General features: G+C 42.3%; 2 protein-coding genes across 3 annotated transcripts in view; both read left to right on the top strand.

Annotated features, from left to right (window-relative positions):
* Window positions 1-10,613, top strand: part of BAZ2B (bromodomain adjacent to zinc finger domain 2B) — a 160,571-nt gene extending 149,958 nt beyond the window's left edge. The window contains exons 32-35 of the mRNA XM_015411533.1: window positions 5,709-5,855; window positions 8,348-8,613; window positions 9,390-9,533; window positions 10,130-10,613. Coding sequence (XP_015267019.1) covers window positions 5,709-5,855; window positions 8,348-8,613; window positions 9,390-9,533; window positions 10,130-10,283 — 711 coding nt within the window. The 3' untranslated portion in view covers window positions 10,284-10,613. The remainder of the gene's footprint in view (window positions 1-5,708; window positions 5,856-8,347; window positions 8,614-9,389; window positions 9,534-10,129) is intronic.
* A 6,383-nt stretch (window positions 10,614-16,996) lies between these two features.
* The window catches only part of WDSUB1 (WD repeat, sterile alpha motif and U-box domain containing 1), a 37,735-nt gene continuing 33,857 nt past the window's right edge, over window positions 16,997-20,874 (top strand). Inside the window, exon 1 of one of the 2 annotated variants that reach the window (XM_015411554.1) lies at window positions 16,997-17,066. The gene's annotated coding sequence lies outside the window, so the exon portion shown is untranslated. Of the gene's footprint in view, window positions 17,067-17,358; window positions 17,554-20,874 lie in introns of those variants that run through there. The other variant, XM_015411555.1, reaches the window with a different exon arrangement.

The following is a 20,874-nucleotide window of genomic DNA, read 5'->3' as shown; positions in this document are numbered from 1 at the left end:
CTGCTGTTGCTTTGCTAGATTTACTAAGCAAGCTAACAGGAATCCTATGTCACACATTCCTCTGGGAGAACTCTTTGGCATCATTGATGGCTGGAGCCATTATGTCCAAACCATTACTTCCCTCTCATTCCCTTTGATCCTCTCACCTTCTGATGCTGGAATTAATTTCATTTTCTGTAATTCGGTTTTGAGCTTCAACCTGAGGAATTGAACCTCAGCCATATGATATATACCTCTACTCCAGGTGGCTTCACAGCTGGCAAAATACTGCATGGGCTCTGATACTCGACAGCTTCTAAGAGGTGGTCTGGAATAGTGAAGGCTTCCTTCACTGGTCCCTTTGCTGAACTTTGATGGGACTGCAGCTGTCCTTATGTTGATTCCAAGAGCTACCCCAAATCCCCAGGCAGGTTGGTTGGCTGAACCTGGGCTATATCTTTCCCCCTTCACATGCCTGTAAAAGACAGAATGCATTCCAGTCCACATCCCTGTCACAAGTAGCATGACAAAAAAAACCACCCTCACAAAATTAAATGGAGTACCACCATCTGTAATCATCCTGAGAGGTGTCAATTAATTTATCTGTCACAAAAAAATCAGGATGTTCTCCCTATCGACCATCCTTCCACTCCTAGAAACTGGAACATGGTTTGCCCAGCAGATCTTCAGGACACGTATTTCCACATGCCAAAGTACAGAAAATGCCTCTCTCCAAGAGTTTTCACAAAATGTCTGACAGTTCACTCAGCTCACCTCAGACTACAAAATGTCATAAGCTTCCCATTCATCAACAATGTACTGCTTGTTGAACACCATCTCCAACATATATACCACTCTTACACTCCTTTAATCTTTGGATCTGGGCATCAACACAGAGAAGTCAACCACTGTTCCCATGTGTAAGCTCCAGGTCATCTGAGCTATTCTCAGAGCTACTATAGATTGCATCTTCTTTCCACAAGACAAGAACTCATATGATCTTTGCCATTAAAGCCACACTTATGTCACAGCCTGTGCCTTCTTGGACTAATGGCATTTAGAATTGCAGTCATCTCATATGCATGTCTTTAAAACAAAACTGCATGTTTTCATATGCACCCTTACAGTTCAGCCTTTTTCTGCTTGCTTGGGATTACCAGTATATGGTTTTCACCATTCTGGCACTAATCCTACCAGTTCATGTCTGGCTGACAAGACAGAAGATATCTATTGTAGTTATCCCTTCAGGACAGAAGAGCTTCCTGTAAGAATCTCACAGTCAGTAGTACCTGAACTTAGAAACTCTAGGGACTCCATGTTAATTATCACTGCAGTATGGAATGTCCTCGTGGACGCCAATCGTCAGGGTTGTGTTGGTAGCAACCAATGTAAACAAACCATAGGGACCCAGCATCTTGTAGACTGCGTACTGTAGCATCAAAAATGTGGACATGGGACATCTGCAACAGCATTTTCCTCACAGCCATACATTTCCTGGAACTTGAACATTTCTGCAGAGATTTGCTGTTGGAGGAGGCACAGTGGTTCACAGTTGGTACTGGAAACCTTGGCACTTATCTGACAATGTTCAGTCTTTGGGTCCAACTTGTGTAGAACTACTCACCATATTCTACAACAAAAAGTCCCCCTGTACTAAAGCAGGGGAGAGATACAGAGAGGATCCTTGGGTTGTATTATTTATTTATTTATTGGATTTGTATCCCGCCCTCCCCTTAACAGGCTCAGGGTTCCAACAATATAAATATAGTACAACAATATCAATACAGTACAATTAACACCATGTTAAAACATATAAAACACACAACTCATAAAAAGCCAATTGCCTCAGTGGCTGATAGTGCTGGGATGGGAATTAATTTCTCAGAAATTGTACCTTACAACTAAAAGGTGGGAAGCCAAGGAGGCCACTACGTATGCTTTTCTGCCTCTCCTGTGATGTGGAATCTAATCATGGACTGAGACAGACGCATGCTAGTAGCATCTTACTGGCTATGCCAGCCATGGTTCACTCATCTCCTGGAGAAAATGGCTGTTTCAGAAAGTGGAATGTATGGCATTATACCCCACTGAGGTCCCTCCCTAAAACCCACCCTCAAATCTCCAGCTATTTCTGAACCTGGAGTTGGCAACCCTAACTTATCTGCTGCCCAAATGAGAGTGCATCTACCTACTACATTATATGGATCTCTTAAGTCAGCATTAGAATACTTTACCATGACCGGTATCTCCGAAACTCAGTCTATGGAGGGTTCATCCCTTCAGGCAATAATATCATCTATGAGGGATGAGATGGTCCTTTGCTCAGTGGAAGAAAATTTGTTCCTACATGGAACATCACAGTCTCTGTCCCTCTTCAGCCTCAGTTCCTGACATTTTGGAATATATTTTACACCTTAAACTACTGGTTTGGGTTCCTCTTTCTTACAAGTTCATCTGGCTGGTATCTCTGCATTTAATGTTGAACGTCAATATGGTTCAGCGTCTTCCCAGAATTTTGTGGAATTTTTTTTAAAGGGTTGATCCATGTTCACCCTTTTTTTTAAACCATGGTTCTATCCTGGAGCCTCTTTTGTCCAAATTTAGAGGCCTACCTTTCATCACTTGTGTTTTCAGACTTCTGTTATTCAAAATCACATTTTTAGTGGCTGTCACATCTTCCAGATGAGTTGTGCAATCTGAGAACAGGACCCACCATTTACTGTATTTCACCCTAATTTAATTCCCCTCCCCCTGAAGTAGTGTCCAGGTCTTACCTTACGCAGGACATCATCCTGCTAGTCTTTTTTCCTAAGCCACTGGACAATGGTCAGAAAGCACTTCAAGTTCATACGTGGATATGAAGAGATCTCTTACGCTAAGGACTTCCCAGCAATATATAGATCCTCCTGATATATGCGATCCCCATACTGTCTGAACACGTATTTTGCATGAGTGTACAGCTTTGGTACAAGCAAACTGGCCACTGGATTTTTCAGAGTTCTGATTCATGCACACCAAATCTCTATGTGCATCCAAAACGTGTGCATTCCCCTGTTTAAACAGCATGGCAGCTGCACATATTGGGAACATCATGGGTGGTGTGCATACCTGATATGCCCAGTTGGCAGGGTCTCAATACATGCAGACGCAGTGTCTGAAGGGGGCTTCTGTAAAGCATCTTGGGGGGCAAAATGCTTTAGTGGAGATGTGGCTGTCCAGCTCCAGGTGCTCTTGGATGACTCTGCTTTTTTAGACCCAATTAAATTTTATTTCACACTCTGTTTTGGGATGGAAACTGCCTTAGTCTCCCTCATAGATGACACCCACCAATAATGGGATAGGGTAGTACATCGCTTCTCATTTTTTCCCTTTATTTCTCAGTGGGCTTTGACAACACTGACCATGATATGCTTCCGAACAAGCTGACTGAGCTGGGCAGTGGAGCCACTGTACTTCAGTGGTTCTGATTTTACTCAACATGCCATTTCCAGAGGATGGGGTAGGGGAGCACTGTCTAGATGCAGGGCAGTTAGGCCATGGAGCTCTACAAAGTCCAGTTCTCTCCCTCTCCTTAATGCCACCAGGGAAAGCCCTCCAGAGTTATGAGGGCATGTCATCCATGTGCAGATGATATTCAGCTCTTTCCATGCCATCTGAATCAAGTGAAAGAACAGAAGCCATGGAACTCAGTCCTATTGGCTAGTAGCGCTGTTGATCATGGAATCAGGTTACAGCCTACTCAGGATGGGGTAGCATTCTTCCTGAAGGAGCAGGTTCGCAGTTTTCAGCTGTAGTTTGTAGAGCCCTTAAACAGCTTTGGCTGGTATGCAAGCTGCAGCCCTTCTTTGAGAAATTACATCTGGCCACTGTGGCCCATGTTTTTGTCATCTCCAAGTTAGATTAAAACCATGTGCCATATATAGAGCTGTCCTTGAAGACTGTTTAGAAAGTTATGTGCCATATAGAGAGCTGTCCTTGAAGACTGTTTAGAAAGTTCAGCTAGCCCAGACTGCAGCAGCAACACTAGAGGCAGCATATCACACCAGTTCTTAAGGGTTCTCACAGTTGCCTGGCCATTTTGGGCCTAATCTTTAAAGCCCTTTATCATCTGGGATCATAATATCTGAAGGACTTTCTGCAGCCATTTATTCCTGTCCAGACAATGCATTGCAGGCTTTGTTTCATGTTCCCCAAACTTTGGAAGTAAGGTGGGTGGCTATGAAGGATAGGGCTTTCTCAGTAGTAGCATCCAAATTTTGAAAATCCTTTTCACTTCACCAGGCTCTCATTTCTGACCATCTTCAGGCACTAGAGTAAGACTTTAAAAAAATTAAGCAAGCTTTTAATTATCAGATAATTCCTCTCTTGATTATCCTCCAGTGGTGCTGCTTTACTATTGCCGCTGTTGTTAGTTTTTGGTGTAGTTCGGTTTTAGGGCTGATCATAATTTTTAATTATTTGATTAAACAGTTCATAAATAAATGGTATATGAGTCTTGAGTGTGTATATGCACTCTGGGCTTTCTCTTCCAAATTCTTACAACAGTTTCTAATCTCTCTCTCTCTCTCTCTCTCTCACACACACACACACACACACACACAGACTGATTTCATGAAATGTTTTTAGAAGTGTTACCAAAAGATAGTTAGTCCATGAATCTGGTGGCTGGTCTTGGAGGTCATAAGTTTGTCAAGAATGTCATTTTTTCTTTTGAGAACTGCTTCATGTATTACTAAATCCTACACAGAGGTAACTTTTGTCTAACATACCTAACAAGTAAACCCAGTGGTAAACTGGAAAGTAAACTCACTACCTATGTAGTTGGTGAAAGCCATAAAAATTGGCCTCCCATAAGCAAGGTAGGGGGTCTCTACATACTCCCCAGGTTTGTGGGAAAATTCAAGTTTGTAATTTAACCAAAGTGAGTGTGTGTGTGTGTGTGTCCAAAACCTTTTTGATTAAGACTAAATATGCTTTAGAAAGGACAGAATATTGAAAGCAGATGAGTGCCTGTTAAATAAAAAAGAGGTGAGAGGAAAACAAAACCAGGCATCTGAGAATTGTCAAGGCAGAGAGTTAGGGATGGATGAGTATTCTGAATTGTTCCCTGTGAGTCTTTTCAGGGTCCCAGCTTGTGCAGGCATTAATTTGAAGCCTGCATGTAGGTTGTTAAATGTGATGATTTTACAGATTTTTTTTTCTCTGCACGTACATTCTTTGAAACTGCAACCAGCATGTTCCCTAGTGCTTGTACATGGAACAAAAGGAAAAAATATGTACCATCTTTCCACACTAAGTTCTGTGTGTTTCACACTTTCATACTAATTCTTTCATGGAAGTGGCTTTGTGTAAGAATGTCGTAATATGTGAAGCAGTCCTAAGCAGGCAGTCTCTCTAGCTGAACACTGGCTATGCGTTTAAGAAGGAAATACAGAAGACAGACAGATAGGCATGTGGCACTTTCGGCTTTGTGTAAGAATGTCGTAATATGTGAAGCAGTCCTAAGCAGGCAGTCACTCTAGTTGAACACTGGCTGTGCGTTTAAGAAGGAAATACAGAAGACAGGCAGATAGGAATGTTTCACTTTTTTCTCTTCTGAGGTTCTGCATTAAGTGTAAATGTCCAATAGAACTACAGATTCTGGGGGGGAAATTAATTTATGGATGCATATTTAATCCAGTGCATAAATTAAGGACATAATTATCTGAAATAATTTCCTTCTCTTGTAGTACTGCCAAATATGCCGCAAAGGGGACAACGAAGAACTGTTGCTGCTTTGTGATGGGTGTGACAAAGGTTGTCACACTTATTGCCATAGGCCCAAGATCAATACAATTCCAGATGGTGACTGGTTTTGTCCTGCTTGCATAGCAAAGGTAATACTAATTGAAATTTGAATCCAAATTGTTTCGCAATTCAGCTTAAAAATAAGGCTTTCCACATGTACATGTTGCAATAATATGTGTGTATGTATGTGTGTGTGTGTGTATATATATATTTAATTATAATTTATCTCCTACATTTTCTTATTAGTAGTTAGCAGCACTTCACAGCGGATTACATTTTAATGCTTTGTCTATCTCCAGCAATTATCCATTAATACAGCCTTGCACTCCACCAAATGTATACAATGTTTATTAGATGCATACTTCAAGAACATTCAAGGTACGCAGTGGACTTGAAAGAGTGGAGAAAAAAAAAACAAGTCCTGTCTAGTTTACATGAGCATTGCTATCTGATTGCTTGGAGGTGAAGGTCACTTACCACAACTGACAAGGTCCTTACAAAGTGAACGTAAGGTTAAGAAGCCTTTTTATGTTGCTTTAGTGCAACTGTATTGATAAGATGGGGGCATACTCTAAAAAGATTAACACTACAACAGTTTATGTATGTGCATGGTTGGTGCATATCCTTCTGAATTCTGGCTTAGCTGTGTTTGAAGCAGTAGCACATACAGCTGTTACAGAAGTAAAAAATAGTCAAGATATAGCTGTGTGAATGGCAGAGATTTTAACCTTCATGTAGGGCTGCCAAGTGGGGGTGGGTAAACCCCCGCTTCGGAGGCCCGATTCCCGCCGCCGCGGAATTGGGCCCTGGGGGGGACTCCGCCCCCCGAAGCGCAGCGTGGCTGCGTTACCAGAGGTGACGCAACCACGTCAATCACATTGGGGGCGTGGCCCCGATCATCGGAGGGAAAACTCTATCAGGGCCACACCTTCAACATGATCGACATTGCGCGTCACTTCTGGTGACGTGCTGGCGGCGCGCACGCACATCGACAGACAGCTCCTGGAGCCCGGCGAGGCTCCCCCACCGGTAAGAAAAACTGACTTGGCAACCCTACCTTCATGTAATCCCACAGCATGATGGATCAGTCCACTTTCTTTGTGCAACAAACTGGTTAAGATCCCTTTACAGGTTTTTGCACATGTAAAAAATGTAAGGTGTGAATAAGTCCTAATTGCTAATAGAAAAACATAGAAGACAAATTACAGATTTTTTAAAAATTATTTTTACTGCAAAGTGTGCATGCAACAGGCCTGTGTTTTTATGTTTTATCATGATGGTACACTTGTCCCAGAGATAGGATGGCCCTGGCTCTGTACTGTGTATATATTGTATGTGTGTTGCTTAATGTCCAATGGGTAGGATTTAGAGAAACTTTGTCTTAAATCATGATTTCTCTGTCCTAATCTTATATCCAGTATATTGCCTACTCATTTGCAAACAGCATGTTTAAGTAATTTATACTCCAGTGTTTTATTTTGTCATAGAGAATCTCACTTTTACTTTGTCCAGACATTGGTTTGTAATCTGTCTGGGTCCACTGGTAGTTTCCCCTTTTCATCTCCATTTCATTTACAACTTCTTACAAGTCAATATCAATGCCCATTTAATTACTGTGCTCTTCAGACGTGGAAAAAAATAAAATTGTTAAATAGACCATGTCCTAAAAAGTCACACTTCCATTTCCTATACTGTGTTGTTTACTGTAATTTTACAGATTTTTGTTTAAAGCTGATAGGGCAGTGCTGACTCATCACAGCAATTGCAGTGATTAATTTTTTAGCTTTTGAAGACAAGGATAGTATGAGAAGACAGGAGATTAATATTGTCTATAGAACTCTAAAGTGGCCTTAAAGTTGACCTGATTGTAAGAGGATGGATCATTTCACTGACATGCAAATATTATGAGATCTGAAATCTCCATGTGATTTTTAAGGCCACAATCTGTGTCCTCCCTCCCCCATGCAAATGGAAAGTGCTTCTTTCCATGCCAATAGAAGGAACATTTGCAACTTCGACAGGGCTTCTCCGGGAGAAGTGGGGGAGCTACCGGAGAGCTATAAATCTCCCAGCACAACTGGAACACTAGCCTGCAGTGTTTTAGAATCCAGTCCAATTGTTTTCTAATTGATCCCAGTTAAGTAATTATCTCCCTTTTCCAGTGACTTTCATTATTCATATGAAATGCAGACTATGCAGAAAGCACTTTCCTTTGCAGAGCTCCACATGGCCTAGCATCTTGTTCAAAGGGCCCTAAAGGCCACGTTCCTGCTCCTTCTCCGTACTGTCTGCATTATAGCAACATATAGTTTCGTGGCAAGCTGGGATGGCTAATGTTAGGGACAAATAAGCACTGCACTCAATGAGAATGGCAGTTAAAAAGACACTGAACAGACCAGTGTTTCTCTCTGTATTTATACCCTGCATCGCTTTATGAATTGGCTCTTAGATTCTTCTGCTAAAAGCACTGCTGGTGATTTCATTCTAGAGAATATGGAACCTTTTTGTCAATGGACACACAGCATCAGTTTGCCTACTGTGTTTGTGCTTACTTTATCATGATTTTTTCTTTCTGCTGTAGGCAAGTGGTCAAACTTTAAAAGTTAAAAAAAATCCACTCAAAGGGAAGAAGAGTAACGACCATAAGAAAGGCAAGAAATTGCCCTTAATGGTAGAGATGGAGGAAGAGGACTCTGCAACCACAAGCAACTCAATAAAAAAAGCGAAAACAGACTCCAAAAAGAGAAAAATTGATGAAAATGTTTCTGTTAGTTCCTCAAAGCAAGAAAGTGTTTCCCCTGTGAAGAAAGCTAAACACGATGAATCCAAGGACATGGCTTTATGCAGGTACAGCCCAGCTGAGTTTACTTAACTCTGAATTTTGAAGTCAAACTGAGCCTCAAACTATAAGGGTACTGGTTGTCCCCATGATTGTAAAAATTCCCCTTGGAGCCCCATAAAGAAATCCTGTCATTGCGAGTGGGTGGGCCTGTTTCACTGATTTTGTGATAGGCACTTGACATTAGGATTATTAATTATAGCAACATATAGTTTTGTGGCAAGCTGGGATGGCTAATAAGCACTGCACTCAAGGAGAATAGCAGTTAAAAAGACACTGAACAGACCAGTGTATACTTGTGTAAGTAATTATAGGCTGCTCCCCCACAGGGACATGAAAATGCACCCCTGCAATGGCAACAGCAACATTTGAAGCACTCGGGATGGGGAATGGTGTCTAGTAACATGCTGCTCCAAACTGTTTTGAAAGCAAATCTTAGGTCTGCCCTCATAGTAATGATGGAGGGAGTGTCTCACATGAACATGCCCCTGCAGGCATTCTGTAGATTCCCCTTTAAACGTGTGTGTGTGTGTGTGTGTGTGTGTGTGTGTGTGAGAGAGAGAGAGAGAGAGAGAGACATATTTTTGTTCCTCTAGACTAAAAGAATGCCACAAGTCATGCTCACAATGAGCACAAAATCATGTGGATGTTCTGCTTTAATTTGGTAGCTTCCTGTTATTCATGCAGGGAAAAGCCCTTGTGTAGAATCAGTCATAGCTAGATGGAGTCACTTGCTATGTGAAATACAAAATGGCACAGAAATCAATTTATTCTTTTTTCTTAGTGTTATCCTTTCTGAATTGGAAACTCATGAGGATGCATGGCCTTTCCTACTTCCTGTAAACTTGAAACTTGTTCCTGGTTATCGGAAGGTTATTAAAAAACCCATGGATTTTTCCACCATTCGAGAGAAACTAAGTAATGGACAGTAAGTAAATACTTATATAAACCATGTTAAGAAAAATTAAAAATATATAAGAATTGTTTTGTGTGAGGGGGTGGGAGCATTGCAGGAGGCCAAGAGAAGGGGGGGTAGGAGAATTGAGAAAAGGATATATGTGGAAAGAAAAGTTGTACTGTTGAATATGAAGATATATCCAAGCAATAAAATTTGTTTTAAAAAAAGAAAGAAAAATTAAAAATAAAATTAAACCAACTTTTCTTATACAATTAATGCCTATTGATTGCTGTATTTGAGTCATAGTGGAGACGTACTCCAAAAGTGGTATAGTGGTTAAGAGTGATGGACTAGTATCTGAGTGACCCAGCTTTGAATCCCCACACACGCCATGGGAACTTGCTGAGTGATCTTGGGCCAGTCACGCTCTCTCAGCCTCACAGAGTTGTTGTGCAGATAAAATGGAGGAGACGGGAATGATGTAAGCCATTAAAAATGATTAAATAAATAATACTCAGCATACTGCTTTAAATTAATCTTGTCACTGTTTCATCTATGGAAAGAATTTTAGATCCCCCCCTTTTCATTCTGTATCCCCCAAAATAGCATCTTCTTTGTTCTTTCAGGTACCCTAATCTTGAAGCCTTTGCTGTAGATGTCAGGCTTGTGTTTGACAACTGTGAAACGTTTAATGAAGACGATTCTGACATAGGCCGAGCTGGCCACAATATGAGGAAACATTTTGAAAAAAAATGGACAGAGATTTTCAAAGTGAGCTGAAGTGATCACTGTCCAACATGTTTATTTTTTTTTAAATGAGGATGAATGAGACCAGCAATGTGAACTGTATTTACATTAAAGTACAAGGCACATGCATAACTAATGACTGTTTTATTTTCTCCTTTAAAGTATCACAGAGGTGTGGTACTAATTCTTAAGGCTTCACTCCTATGGCAACCACGGCCCTTGGTTCTTGGTTTGTGTGTTTTATCAAACTATTTTAGGTAGAACAGGGAAGTACACCCAAAGAATTTAAAAGTAAGGGGTGTTATAGTGCAATAGCAATTTAAAATATATCAAAACGCACTGAATATTCAACCACCAGAGCTCTACTTGGGGGAAAAGATTCTGTTTTCCCTTTCAATAAATATCTATTTTTCATTTTTTTTACTTTGTAGTTTATTTTTAGTAAATGTATTTAATTTTATGAATTATTTATGATTAAATAGCATCCAGACTCTTCGTTTTCTGTGAAAAGGAAGAATTAGGGAAAAATTGCTTTAAATCTTGAAAATACAACAAGGAATGTTTTAAAATATAAAACAAAGCCAAGTAAAACTGTTTACACTGATGTGCTGTAATAAGCACGAAAAATTAAACTTTACTGTAGAGTTACAAGTACATTTATATATATGTTGCTGCATCACTTGTGTAGTTAAATTGTATTTCAAGACAGTGAAGAAAAAAAGAGACATATGTATATACTGTTCATTATTGTTTATATTAAGTCTTGTTTTAAATATGTATGATGTGTACATATTGTTTGCAGACATTATTGTTTATGCCTTAGAAGGATTGTAGCATTTTATTTTAGTTTTAAGGTAATTATAGCTATATGGCTTGTACAGTAACTATCCTCTACCAACACTGTGGAGTCTCCTTAATCTTTGTAGTGCCTGCCTTTAAAACAGGGTGTAGGGGATATTAGTTTTCCATTTTTCTATTTTGTTATATAATTTCAAGCCACCAGGGCCTCAAAATTCAAGTATAATCATTTGTATCCATGTGGAATAAAAATTGTGACAATTTCCTACGCACACAGTATTTTTTCATAAAAAAAAACATTTCCCTCCATTTGCCTTGCCACAGAAATAACAAAAAGACATTTGTAACCACTGTGTTTTATCTACTGTGTGTTGTGGTGGCCTGTTGGAGGCAGATAGACCAGATTTTTTTTGTACCTATGTAAGAGTACTTGAAGTTTCATTTAAAACAAAACGTTGTGGAAAAGGTAGCATTCTTTTTTTTTTTTAGGAGTGTTATTTTTCACTAGTATGTGTGGCACGGATACAATAAAAGACTGTTTTGCAAACCAGTTTTTTCTCTCTGTTATTTTAATTCTGTGTATGTCCTAAAGGAGAACTCCGCACCTCACAGGTGTTTGTTTTTCTGTTTTCTAACTGTAAATGGGGGGGGGATCTGTTATAAGAGATAGGAGGGGAAGGATCTGGGAAACAGAGTAATCAGATACCCTTTTGATAGCTTTCATTGTTTTTTAGAAAATGTCTGGTGAGAAAAATAATGAAACAGTGGCAACAACAGCCCCAAAAGCAAGAGGGTTCTAAATGCAGCTCACCTTTTCCACCCAGTTATGTCCAGCCAAGGTTCCCCCTGCTCACCGTGGATTTTTCATAATCAGTCATATGATTCCTAAGTGATCCTGAAAATAAAAACTCTCTTTAAACTACAATGGCAGTGAATGTGGCAGGATGTTAACCGGAGCAAGAGGTAACTTATGGAAGTTCTTACTTAAGGAAGGTCTTCATAAACTTTACTATAAGAACTTAATAATAATTGCTTTTTCCCACTTGCGCTAAGAACTCATAGGTTGAAATCTTAAATAAGTACCAACAGGACATTCCACATAATGAGTAAGGCTACCTACAGTCCTTTTTGGGGCGTTAATCCTATCTGGTGATACCATACCAAAGTATACTGATGTCAGATGAAACCTTTATGCTACTCAAGGCTGTCCAGTGGATGACCAAATGCCAAAGCAGAACAAAGTAACTTCATATTATTGGGGTTCATACTTAAACACCTGCTCAGAGAATCTTCATTGAAAAGGCCACCTTCTGCATGCCTAAATGTATTCTCCATTATGCATCCAGTCCTTGACTTCTGCTGCAGTTCTTAGGCTAAAGTCTTCCTTAGTGGCCCATGTGCAACTGTCACTAGCTTTGCGCAATAGGGTTGTATAATGTCCAGGATACCGAATTAAAGTGGCAAACTGGGATACTCTAGCTTTACCGGTTCAAAAAGGGTTTATATACCATCAAAAACAAAATTCCCAGCAGTGTCCATTTTCCATATTCTAATGAAATGGATTTTTAAAAATTCTGCTTTTAGAATCTCAACTACATAGCAGCAGAATAGCATTATCTCTAAGTTCCCCTGCCCTAAAACACGACTGAATTGTGGCTAATTAGTTTCTATAAATTATTCAGAAATATTTCAGTACATTTATCCAAACTAGATATCAATCTTTTATCTCTAGCTGTTTTACAAGAAGATTTGTTCCGCTTGACTTAGCCACATTTATGACCAAGCTTATTACTAAAAGTTGTGATGAACTGCTCTAAAAATGTAAAGTTGTTGATGGAAAGTAAACAACGGCATTTCAGCTTTTGATTCCCTTCCACTGTTTACTATTTTCATTCACAGCAGAGAAATATGAAAACCATGGGCCAGAAGTTTTTCAAGAATTTGTTACTGGTGATCAGTAAACAATAGTTTTGATCCAAAAAATGTGGAGGCAATAGAATTATTTCACAGAATACAGAACACATAGTAAAACTAGTAAAAATGAACATAATGCATACAATTTCAGTACTGTACAATGTTGTTAACATATAGTAGGAATCAACCACTTCAGTATAATTCTAGGGGTGAAATTCATGTCTGGCCGCTGGCTTTGATGCTTACCTACTCTGGTCCTTGGAATGCACTGCTGTCATTCTGAAATGCGCACTTTTTGAAGGAAATAAATAGGAAAGGATACATGAACTTTTTAAAGACCAGAGTGAGAATGTAAGTGGTAGAAGATAACTGTGGTCACCCTGACACAAAAAGTTAAGGACCAATAATTTTGCAATGAACAACTTGTGAATGTGACCATCCTACAGAAAGGAATTTGCTCACATGTACACTTTTTATCAAATATGAGATGGGACCTTTACTGTCTGGAATTTTAATTCTACACAAGCTTTGTAAAACTGCAGTTATTTTATTTGAACCCATCTGAAAAGACTACTTTAAAATAGGATGTTATACATGTGTCTGTTCGCATACTCCTGTTTGATACACAAAGCAATGAATTATAAGGACTGAACAGTATGTTCTAAACTTGCTAGATAACACTGTGTAAGTCTAGTCTAGGCTTGTGGTGCCTTTTGTGCTATTATGTTTCTCTTAGGTAGCAAGACCCGGTAAAGAGAAAGGCATCCCAATGAAGTCTTCTTACTGAGTGTGAGCAATACTGAAGGATTATTTTTCAAACACAGCAAAATGCAAATAAAAATATGTGTTGCAGTAAAAGTTAAACCACCTAAATCAACATACTTTGCTGACAGGGATGATCCAAATGCCCACCCACATGCCGCCTCTTCCTTTTAAGTATGCAGTGTGGACCAAATTGGAAACCACTAATCCTTAGGCCTGCTGGCCCCACTTTCCCCAACCAAGCAGCTGGCCAAAAGAGCTGCAGGAAACAGTGTGGGCTGCCTGGCCCAGGGTCATAGAATCATACAGAGCTGGAAGGGGCCCTACAGGCCATCTAGTTCAACCCCCTGCTCAATGCAGGATCAGCCTAGAGCATCCCTAACAAGTTTGTCCAGCCGCTGCTGGTGAGGGGGAGCTCACCACCTCCTTAGGTAGCTGATTCCACTGTTGAACAACTCTTACTGCAAAAAAGTTTTTCCTAATATCCAGCTGGTATTTGATAAAATATCCAGCTGGTACCTTCCTGTCCTTAATTTAAACCCGTTATTGTGAGTCCTATCCTCTGCTGCCTCTGTGCTCTCCAGGTTAGAGAGCACAGGTTAGAGAGTTTTCCTGTCAATTACCTAGAGGTGATTCACCAAGGGTAACCAGAAACAAGCCCTGGATGCCTGCACACTGATGATGCTACTAGTCATGTGTATCTGGCCATTAATGGCAATGGCTGGAGCAGCCAGTAGTCACCCAGACATGTGGTTATGCTATTTCTCCTGCTTGCATGTGGGCTTGCATCAGTATAATGTCATACCATTATCATGTGACATTCTGTCAGCATATCTCTAGTGGGTGGGGCTTTCTGCACTGTGCATAGCCCCTCTATGACAGACATTACTTGAAACTCCTGAAAGGGTTCAGTGTGGCCAAGTGCAAAGTGATGCACATTGGGGCCAAAACTCCTAACTATAAATACACGTTGATGGGGTCCGAACTGGCAGAGACTGACCAAGAGAGAGTTCTTGGAGTCGTAGTAGATAACTCACTGAAAATGTTGAAACAGTGTGCGCCTGCAATAAAAAAAGGCCAACACTATGCTGAGGATAAATAGGAAGGAAACTGAAAACCAATCAGTCAGTATCATAATGCCCCTGTATAGATCGATGGTGCGACCTCATTTGGAATACCGTGCGCAATTCTGGTCACCACACCTCGGAAAGGATATTATAACATTGTGAAAAAGGCAACTAGAATGATAAAAGGGTTGGAACCCTTTCCCTATGCAGAAAGGTTAAAACGCTTTGGGCACTTTAGCTTGGAGAAATGATGACTGAGGGGTGACATGATTGAGGTTTACAAGATTATGCATGGGATAGAGCAGGTAGAGAAAGAAGTACTTTTCTCCCTATATCACAATACACGAACTTGTGGGCACCCAATGAAATTTCTCAGCAGTCGAGTTAGAACGGATAAAAGGAAGTACTTCTTCACCCAAAAAGTGATTAACACATGGAATTCACTGCCACAGGAAGTGGTGGTGGCCACAAGCATGGACGGTTTCAAGAGAAAATTGGATAAACATATGGAGCAGAGGTCCATCAGAGGCTATTAGCCACAAGGTACAGATAGGAACTCTCGGTCTGGGGCAAGTGATGTGCTGTATTCTTGGTGCTTGGGAGGAGGCAACAGTGGGAGGGCTTCTAGTGTCCTGGCCCTACTGGTTGACCTCCTGATGGCAGCTGGTATTTTTTGCCACTGTGTGAGAGTGTTGTACTGGATGGGCCACTGGCTTGATCCAACATTGGCTTTTCTTATATTCTTATGTGTCGCAGGGGAGAGATGTCTGAGGCAGGGGATTCCACAACGCTTAATGGTACAGGATGCATTTTCCTTGCATCCTCAGTTGGACGAGTAGACGGGTAGGGTTGGTGTTCATGCCTCCAGCTCCTGGGTGAGGGCTGAGAGGCAGTGGAGTGGGTAGGCAGGAAAAGTAGACAGCTTAGAACAGAGAGTGCTGTTAGCTGAATGCTGTTGGCTGCAGGGTTGGTGGCCAGGATGGTGTTTTTAAGTAGCAAATCTTGCTGAACTGTCATTGAGGGCCCCTAAGAGTTCTGAGAGCAGAGAATGGGGGCTCCACAATAAGGATAAAGATATGCATGCCTCATTTTGATGGTGCTTTGAGTTGAAAGGGTGATAGTCCAATTCATTGGTCTGATCCATTTACCGAGCAGGCTAGTTGCTACTTGTGAATTTTACTGATGTCATTTTACATTAAGAATGAGAGTTATTTGCCACATTTTTTTAACCCCCAAAATTCAAGTCTCACCTCTGGTAGTAACTCCAATTGGAAAACATTTAAAATAATTAATTTGTTCTAAGTACCTGTAGCAACACATTTATGTAACAATCCAGATACGATTACATCTACTTGTGAATTTTATAAATGACAGTTTGCAAATGGAAATGTATGTGTTCCCTCAAGCACATGACTGTGGGACATGTGACTGACTGTCCTTCCCATGGGTGTTATTATGACCTAAGGAGTATGATGCCAGGATTATTTCCTCATCTGGAAATGACAGACTGGTTTCAGTCTGTGATGGTGCCGATGATCACTGAATTCACATGAGGCTGACATAACTACAAAAACAGTGTTGAAACGGATTCCGTCCTTGACATGATACCTCTCTCTCTTCTTTTTAATCTGTCAAAAAAAAAAAAAGAGAGAGAGAGGAAATGTCAAACATATAGGAAGAAGATTCAGGAGGGTAGCTGTGTTGGTCAGAAGCCGCTTCAGAACAACTTCTGAGTCCAGTGGCATCTTTGGGACCAACAACGTTTTATTCAAAGCATAAGCTTTCCTGTGCAAAATACACTTCTTCAGACAAAACTGGAATAAAATCTCAAAAGCTAATTACAGCGGGGGAAGGGGGGAGCCGTTATATATAGGAAGAAGAGTTAAACCCTGCGATATTTACTTTTGAGTATTAGATAGGTTTGCACGTGTCTGAATTTTTTTTAGTGACAGTTAAATGTGGGGAAGGATTGCAGCACTGACTCCAATCAGATGCATGAGGTTGTGAATATGCCCTCACCGCCCTTACTGGGCCTGGACAGGTAACTAACAGCAGCGACGCCGCCACGCTCGCGAACTCCCCCCCCCCCTTATCTCATAGCATTAGTCACGTGGGTGCAGGTGAGGCCGGTCAGGTTGTGAATGCCTCCTCTTTCCGAGAAAGAGGCGGGGCTAGTCACGTGACTCCACTCCAGCCCAGTTGCCTCGCTTCTGCTCTGCTGCTCCGCCGCATGAGACCGAGAGACCGAGACCGACAGCGCAGTCGCAGGAGCGAGGTAGGCTCGGAAGGAGGGGCTACCCCCCTCCCTTTCAAGCAAGGGTGGGTGTCTCGCGGTGATAGGGGGCGCCGTCTCGTTCTCCTCTTCGGGCAGTCAGGCGCAGAGCCGCGCGAGTCTTTTCCCCCCGCTTTGTGGGGGGAATTCTGTGTGTGAGAGACGGTCTCTCTTTCTCTCTCTGAGGCTCGCGCCGCAGAACGGTCGGGGGGGGCGGGGCCGCCGCCCTTGTTTTCCCTCAGTCTCCGGGGGAGGAGGCGAGGAGGATGGCCTCCGCTTGAGCGGCTGTCGTCTCCTCTCCTGGTTGGCCGGTCCCAGAGTCGTGACTGACTGGCCGAGTTGTGTGTGTGAGCGAGAGAGAGTTCAACAGCAGCAGCAGCTCTTCGTGATGGGTGGTCGTTCCACTCGTGTGACGTTTCGAGCCCAGGTTGGATGCCTGTGGAGGCCACGAGGAGTCAGATGCCACCTCCCTTTCCCCAGGTTTCCCAAGGTGATTGTTTCAAAGAAATAACTTCCATGTCACAAACATTCAAATAAGGCAAGAGATTAAAAATATAACACGTGTGTGCGTGTGTTTGGGGGTGGGGAGGAGTGCAAACAAGAGGATATGAAAACGTCATGGTCTGCCATTCTCCGCCCTTTCTCCTCTTTTTAACACCTAGCCTGTTGAGAAGTTGGGGAGAATTTGAGACATGGCTCGCTGCCTTGTTTTATTTGGATGGTGCTCATAAAAGGTACAAAAGCTCCCATGGGACTGTCGTTCTGCAAACGGTAAAACTCGGTTGTTCCGGTGAGCTTTTCTGTAAAAGGAGTAGGGGCTACAGACAGAATGGTTCAGGAAGGCACTTTAGGGAAATGTGCTGTGGGACTATACCGCTGTGTATAGGAAGTATTATTCTGTTGTCATTTAATGATTTAATACAATTTTCTGCACTGTATCTGCACTTTCTATCATGTCTAATATGATTTAATACCATTTTCTGCACTGTATCTGCACTTTCTATCATGTCTAATATGCTCAGATTTCTGTAATCCTAGCCCTAGTATATTGCTTATTAGGTGGCTCATCATATTGATTGTACTGATTTACCTTGTGTAACCCACTGTGAGTCTCAATGAGAAAGATGGACTTATAAGTATTGTAAATAAAAAAATAAAAGAGACTAAGAATCTGCCCAGTCATCAAAAGAATTACATGCTTTTGCGATGAGCAGTGTGGCTACCTGCAAAATTATTTATTTATTTATTTAATTCGATTTATATCTCACCCTCCCTGCCAGGCAGGCTCAGGGTGGCTTACATTAAAAGTTAAAATACATTAAAACACAGATGAAGCATCATAAAACTCAAGTACATAACAAAGTGCTGGTGGCGGTATAACATTATATGGTGAACCCAATAGGCCATGTTAAGATGGAGACAAGGGGGTATGGCCAGAGTCAGTATCTGGTATGTCGCAAGCTGTTAGCGTTGGCGTAAGGGCCTTACTGCAGTTCAGTTGTTATTGGTAGCAGCTCCTAATCAAAGGCCTGGTGGAAGAGCTCTGTTTTGCAGGCCCTGTGTAACTGTAAAAGGTTCCGTAGGGCCCTGATATCTTCCGGGAGCTCAATCCACCAGTTTGGAGCCACTACTGAGAAGGCCCTGGCCCTGGTAGAGGCCAGTCTGGTGTTTTTTGGTCCACGGAGGGCCAAACTATTTTGATACCCCGACCTCAGTGCTCTCTGGGGAACATGTGGGGAAAAGCGGTCCCTCAGGTAAGCAGGCCCCAGACCATGTAGGGCTTTAAAAGTCAAAACCAGCACCTTGAAACTAATCTGGTATGCTATCAGCATCCAGTGCAATGCCTTCAGCACAGGCTGGATATGCTCCTGCATAGGGAGGTCCATCAACAGCCTGACTGCCGCATTTTGCACCAGCTGCAGCTTCCAGATTTGTGACAAGGGCAGCTTCATGTAGAGAGCATTACAGTAGTCCAGTCCAGATCTTCCGGGGTAGAGTCAGACTGACTGCCCAACAATAGATATAGCTGGGTGTCATCTGCGTATTGGTGACACCCCAGCCCATGGTTCCAGGCAATCTGGGCAAGGGAGTGCATACAGATGTTGAATAACATCGGGGAAAGCACCGCCCTTGGGGCACTCTGCATATCATTGGGTGCCTTCGAGACAGCTGATCCCCAAGAGTCATTTTTTGTCCCCAACCTTGGAGAAAGGAGACAAGCCATTACAAGGCAAGCCCCTGAATCCCAGTGTCGGCAAGGCGGCAGATCAGTAACTGATGGTCGACCACGTCGAACACCACTGACAGGTCCAACAAACAACATACTTCTGACCCGCCCTAATCCAGATGTCTCTCGAGGTTGTCCATGAGTGCGACTAGTGCCGTCTCCATTGCATAGCCTGGGTGAAAGTCTAAAAAAAGTCTAACATGGAAGTGTCATCCATAAAGCCCTGCAACTGTAATACCACTGCCCTCTCAATTAATTTGCCCAAATAGGGCGAATTGGACACTGGCCAATAGTTTGCCAATTCAGCCAGATCCAGGGATGGATCCTTGAGTACTCCTGGGAACAGCCCCTCCTCCTGGTGCCTACTTAGAAAAAGGGAAACATGCCTGCCCTCCATCCAGAGTCGCAGTTATGGTGGGGCCCCTCAGGACCTGCCCCCCCCCGACTTAGTGCTAGAGCCTCCCAGCTTACTGCCAGGAGGTGCCTGCTCTCTCATCCCTGTGTGCCTTTCCTCCCCAGAGGCATTCAGTGGGCAGGGGGTCTGCAGAAGGAGCCCAGGAAGCCAAAGTGAGTGTACCTCCCCTGGGACACTCTGCCACAGCCAGAGCTTGAGCCTGGTCTGGCTGCTGCTCCCCATGGAGAGCCCAGAGTGCTCCTGCCACTGAGGGCCCTCCACTCACTCCCCCCCCCCATGCCGGAAGGGGAAGTTGTGCCTGTTCTAGGAGGCGATTTGAATATCCAGCCCAGCCCCTCCCTCCTCTGCTTCAGCAACTGCTCCATCGATCCTACCATTCAGAATCACACTCAGTTACAAGCATGTATTGCAGGCATAAAAAGCATCCAGCGTTTTTGGGCAGCTGCCTATATAAATATCCATGCACTGCAGGAGGCTAAAGGGACACAGTGTACTACCGTGTCTTGTTAGTAACCTAGATTCACCTATGCAGTGGCATGTGATGTTGGGTCTGGGGTGCATTGCATGCAGGAAGATGCGTGCTAGCCGGACTTTCGCAGTTGGGGGGGGGGCTTACATCCCCCAGCAGAATAAATGAACTCTCAAGCAACTGAAAGAAAATGCTGTCTTTACATTTTTACGTTTTATTCCTGGTGGTCCATAATTATTCTTCACTCAGTGATGCCAGTGAGTTGCCTACTATGGTAGACCTTTAATTAAATTACTGTTAATTAAATTAGCCATCCCCCCAAAACATTTAAATGTTCCCCAACTTAAAAAATCCTGGCTATGGGCCTGCCTCCATCTGTCCTTTTATACCAGGGATGATCCCTATTTTGTTCTTGCCAGCCTCTAGTAAACTGCTTATTTTGTTCCCATTTTCATCGTCTAGGAAATGTCGTCTTAATATTTTGTGAGTGGTTATTCAAAATTCAGTTCCTTTTCCAGAGTCTCCAGAAATTAAAATCTTTGAGCCAGAGTGGATTAATCTATATATCTAATTCCCAAGTGTGCCCCCTATATGCAGATATGTAAATCTGCAGATGGGGGAAGTTTCAGCACATTTAGGGGACCCTCTAGGTTTGCAGAACAATCTGACAATTTAAAAAAAATAACAACACGGGAGGGTT

The sequence above is a fragment of the Gekko japonicus genome, unplaced genomic scaffold (genome assembly GCF_001447785.1).
Source record: "Gekko japonicus isolate JY-2015 unplaced genomic scaffold, Gekko_japonicus_V1.1 scaffold6, whole genome shotgun sequence".
In the NCBI taxonomy this organism is placed as follows: domain Eukaryota; kingdom Metazoa; phylum Chordata; class Lepidosauria; order Squamata; family Gekkonidae; genus Gekko; species Gekko japonicus.
Note: the sequence above shows the minus strand (reverse complement) of the source record. Positions and strands in the feature narration are given on the sequence as shown.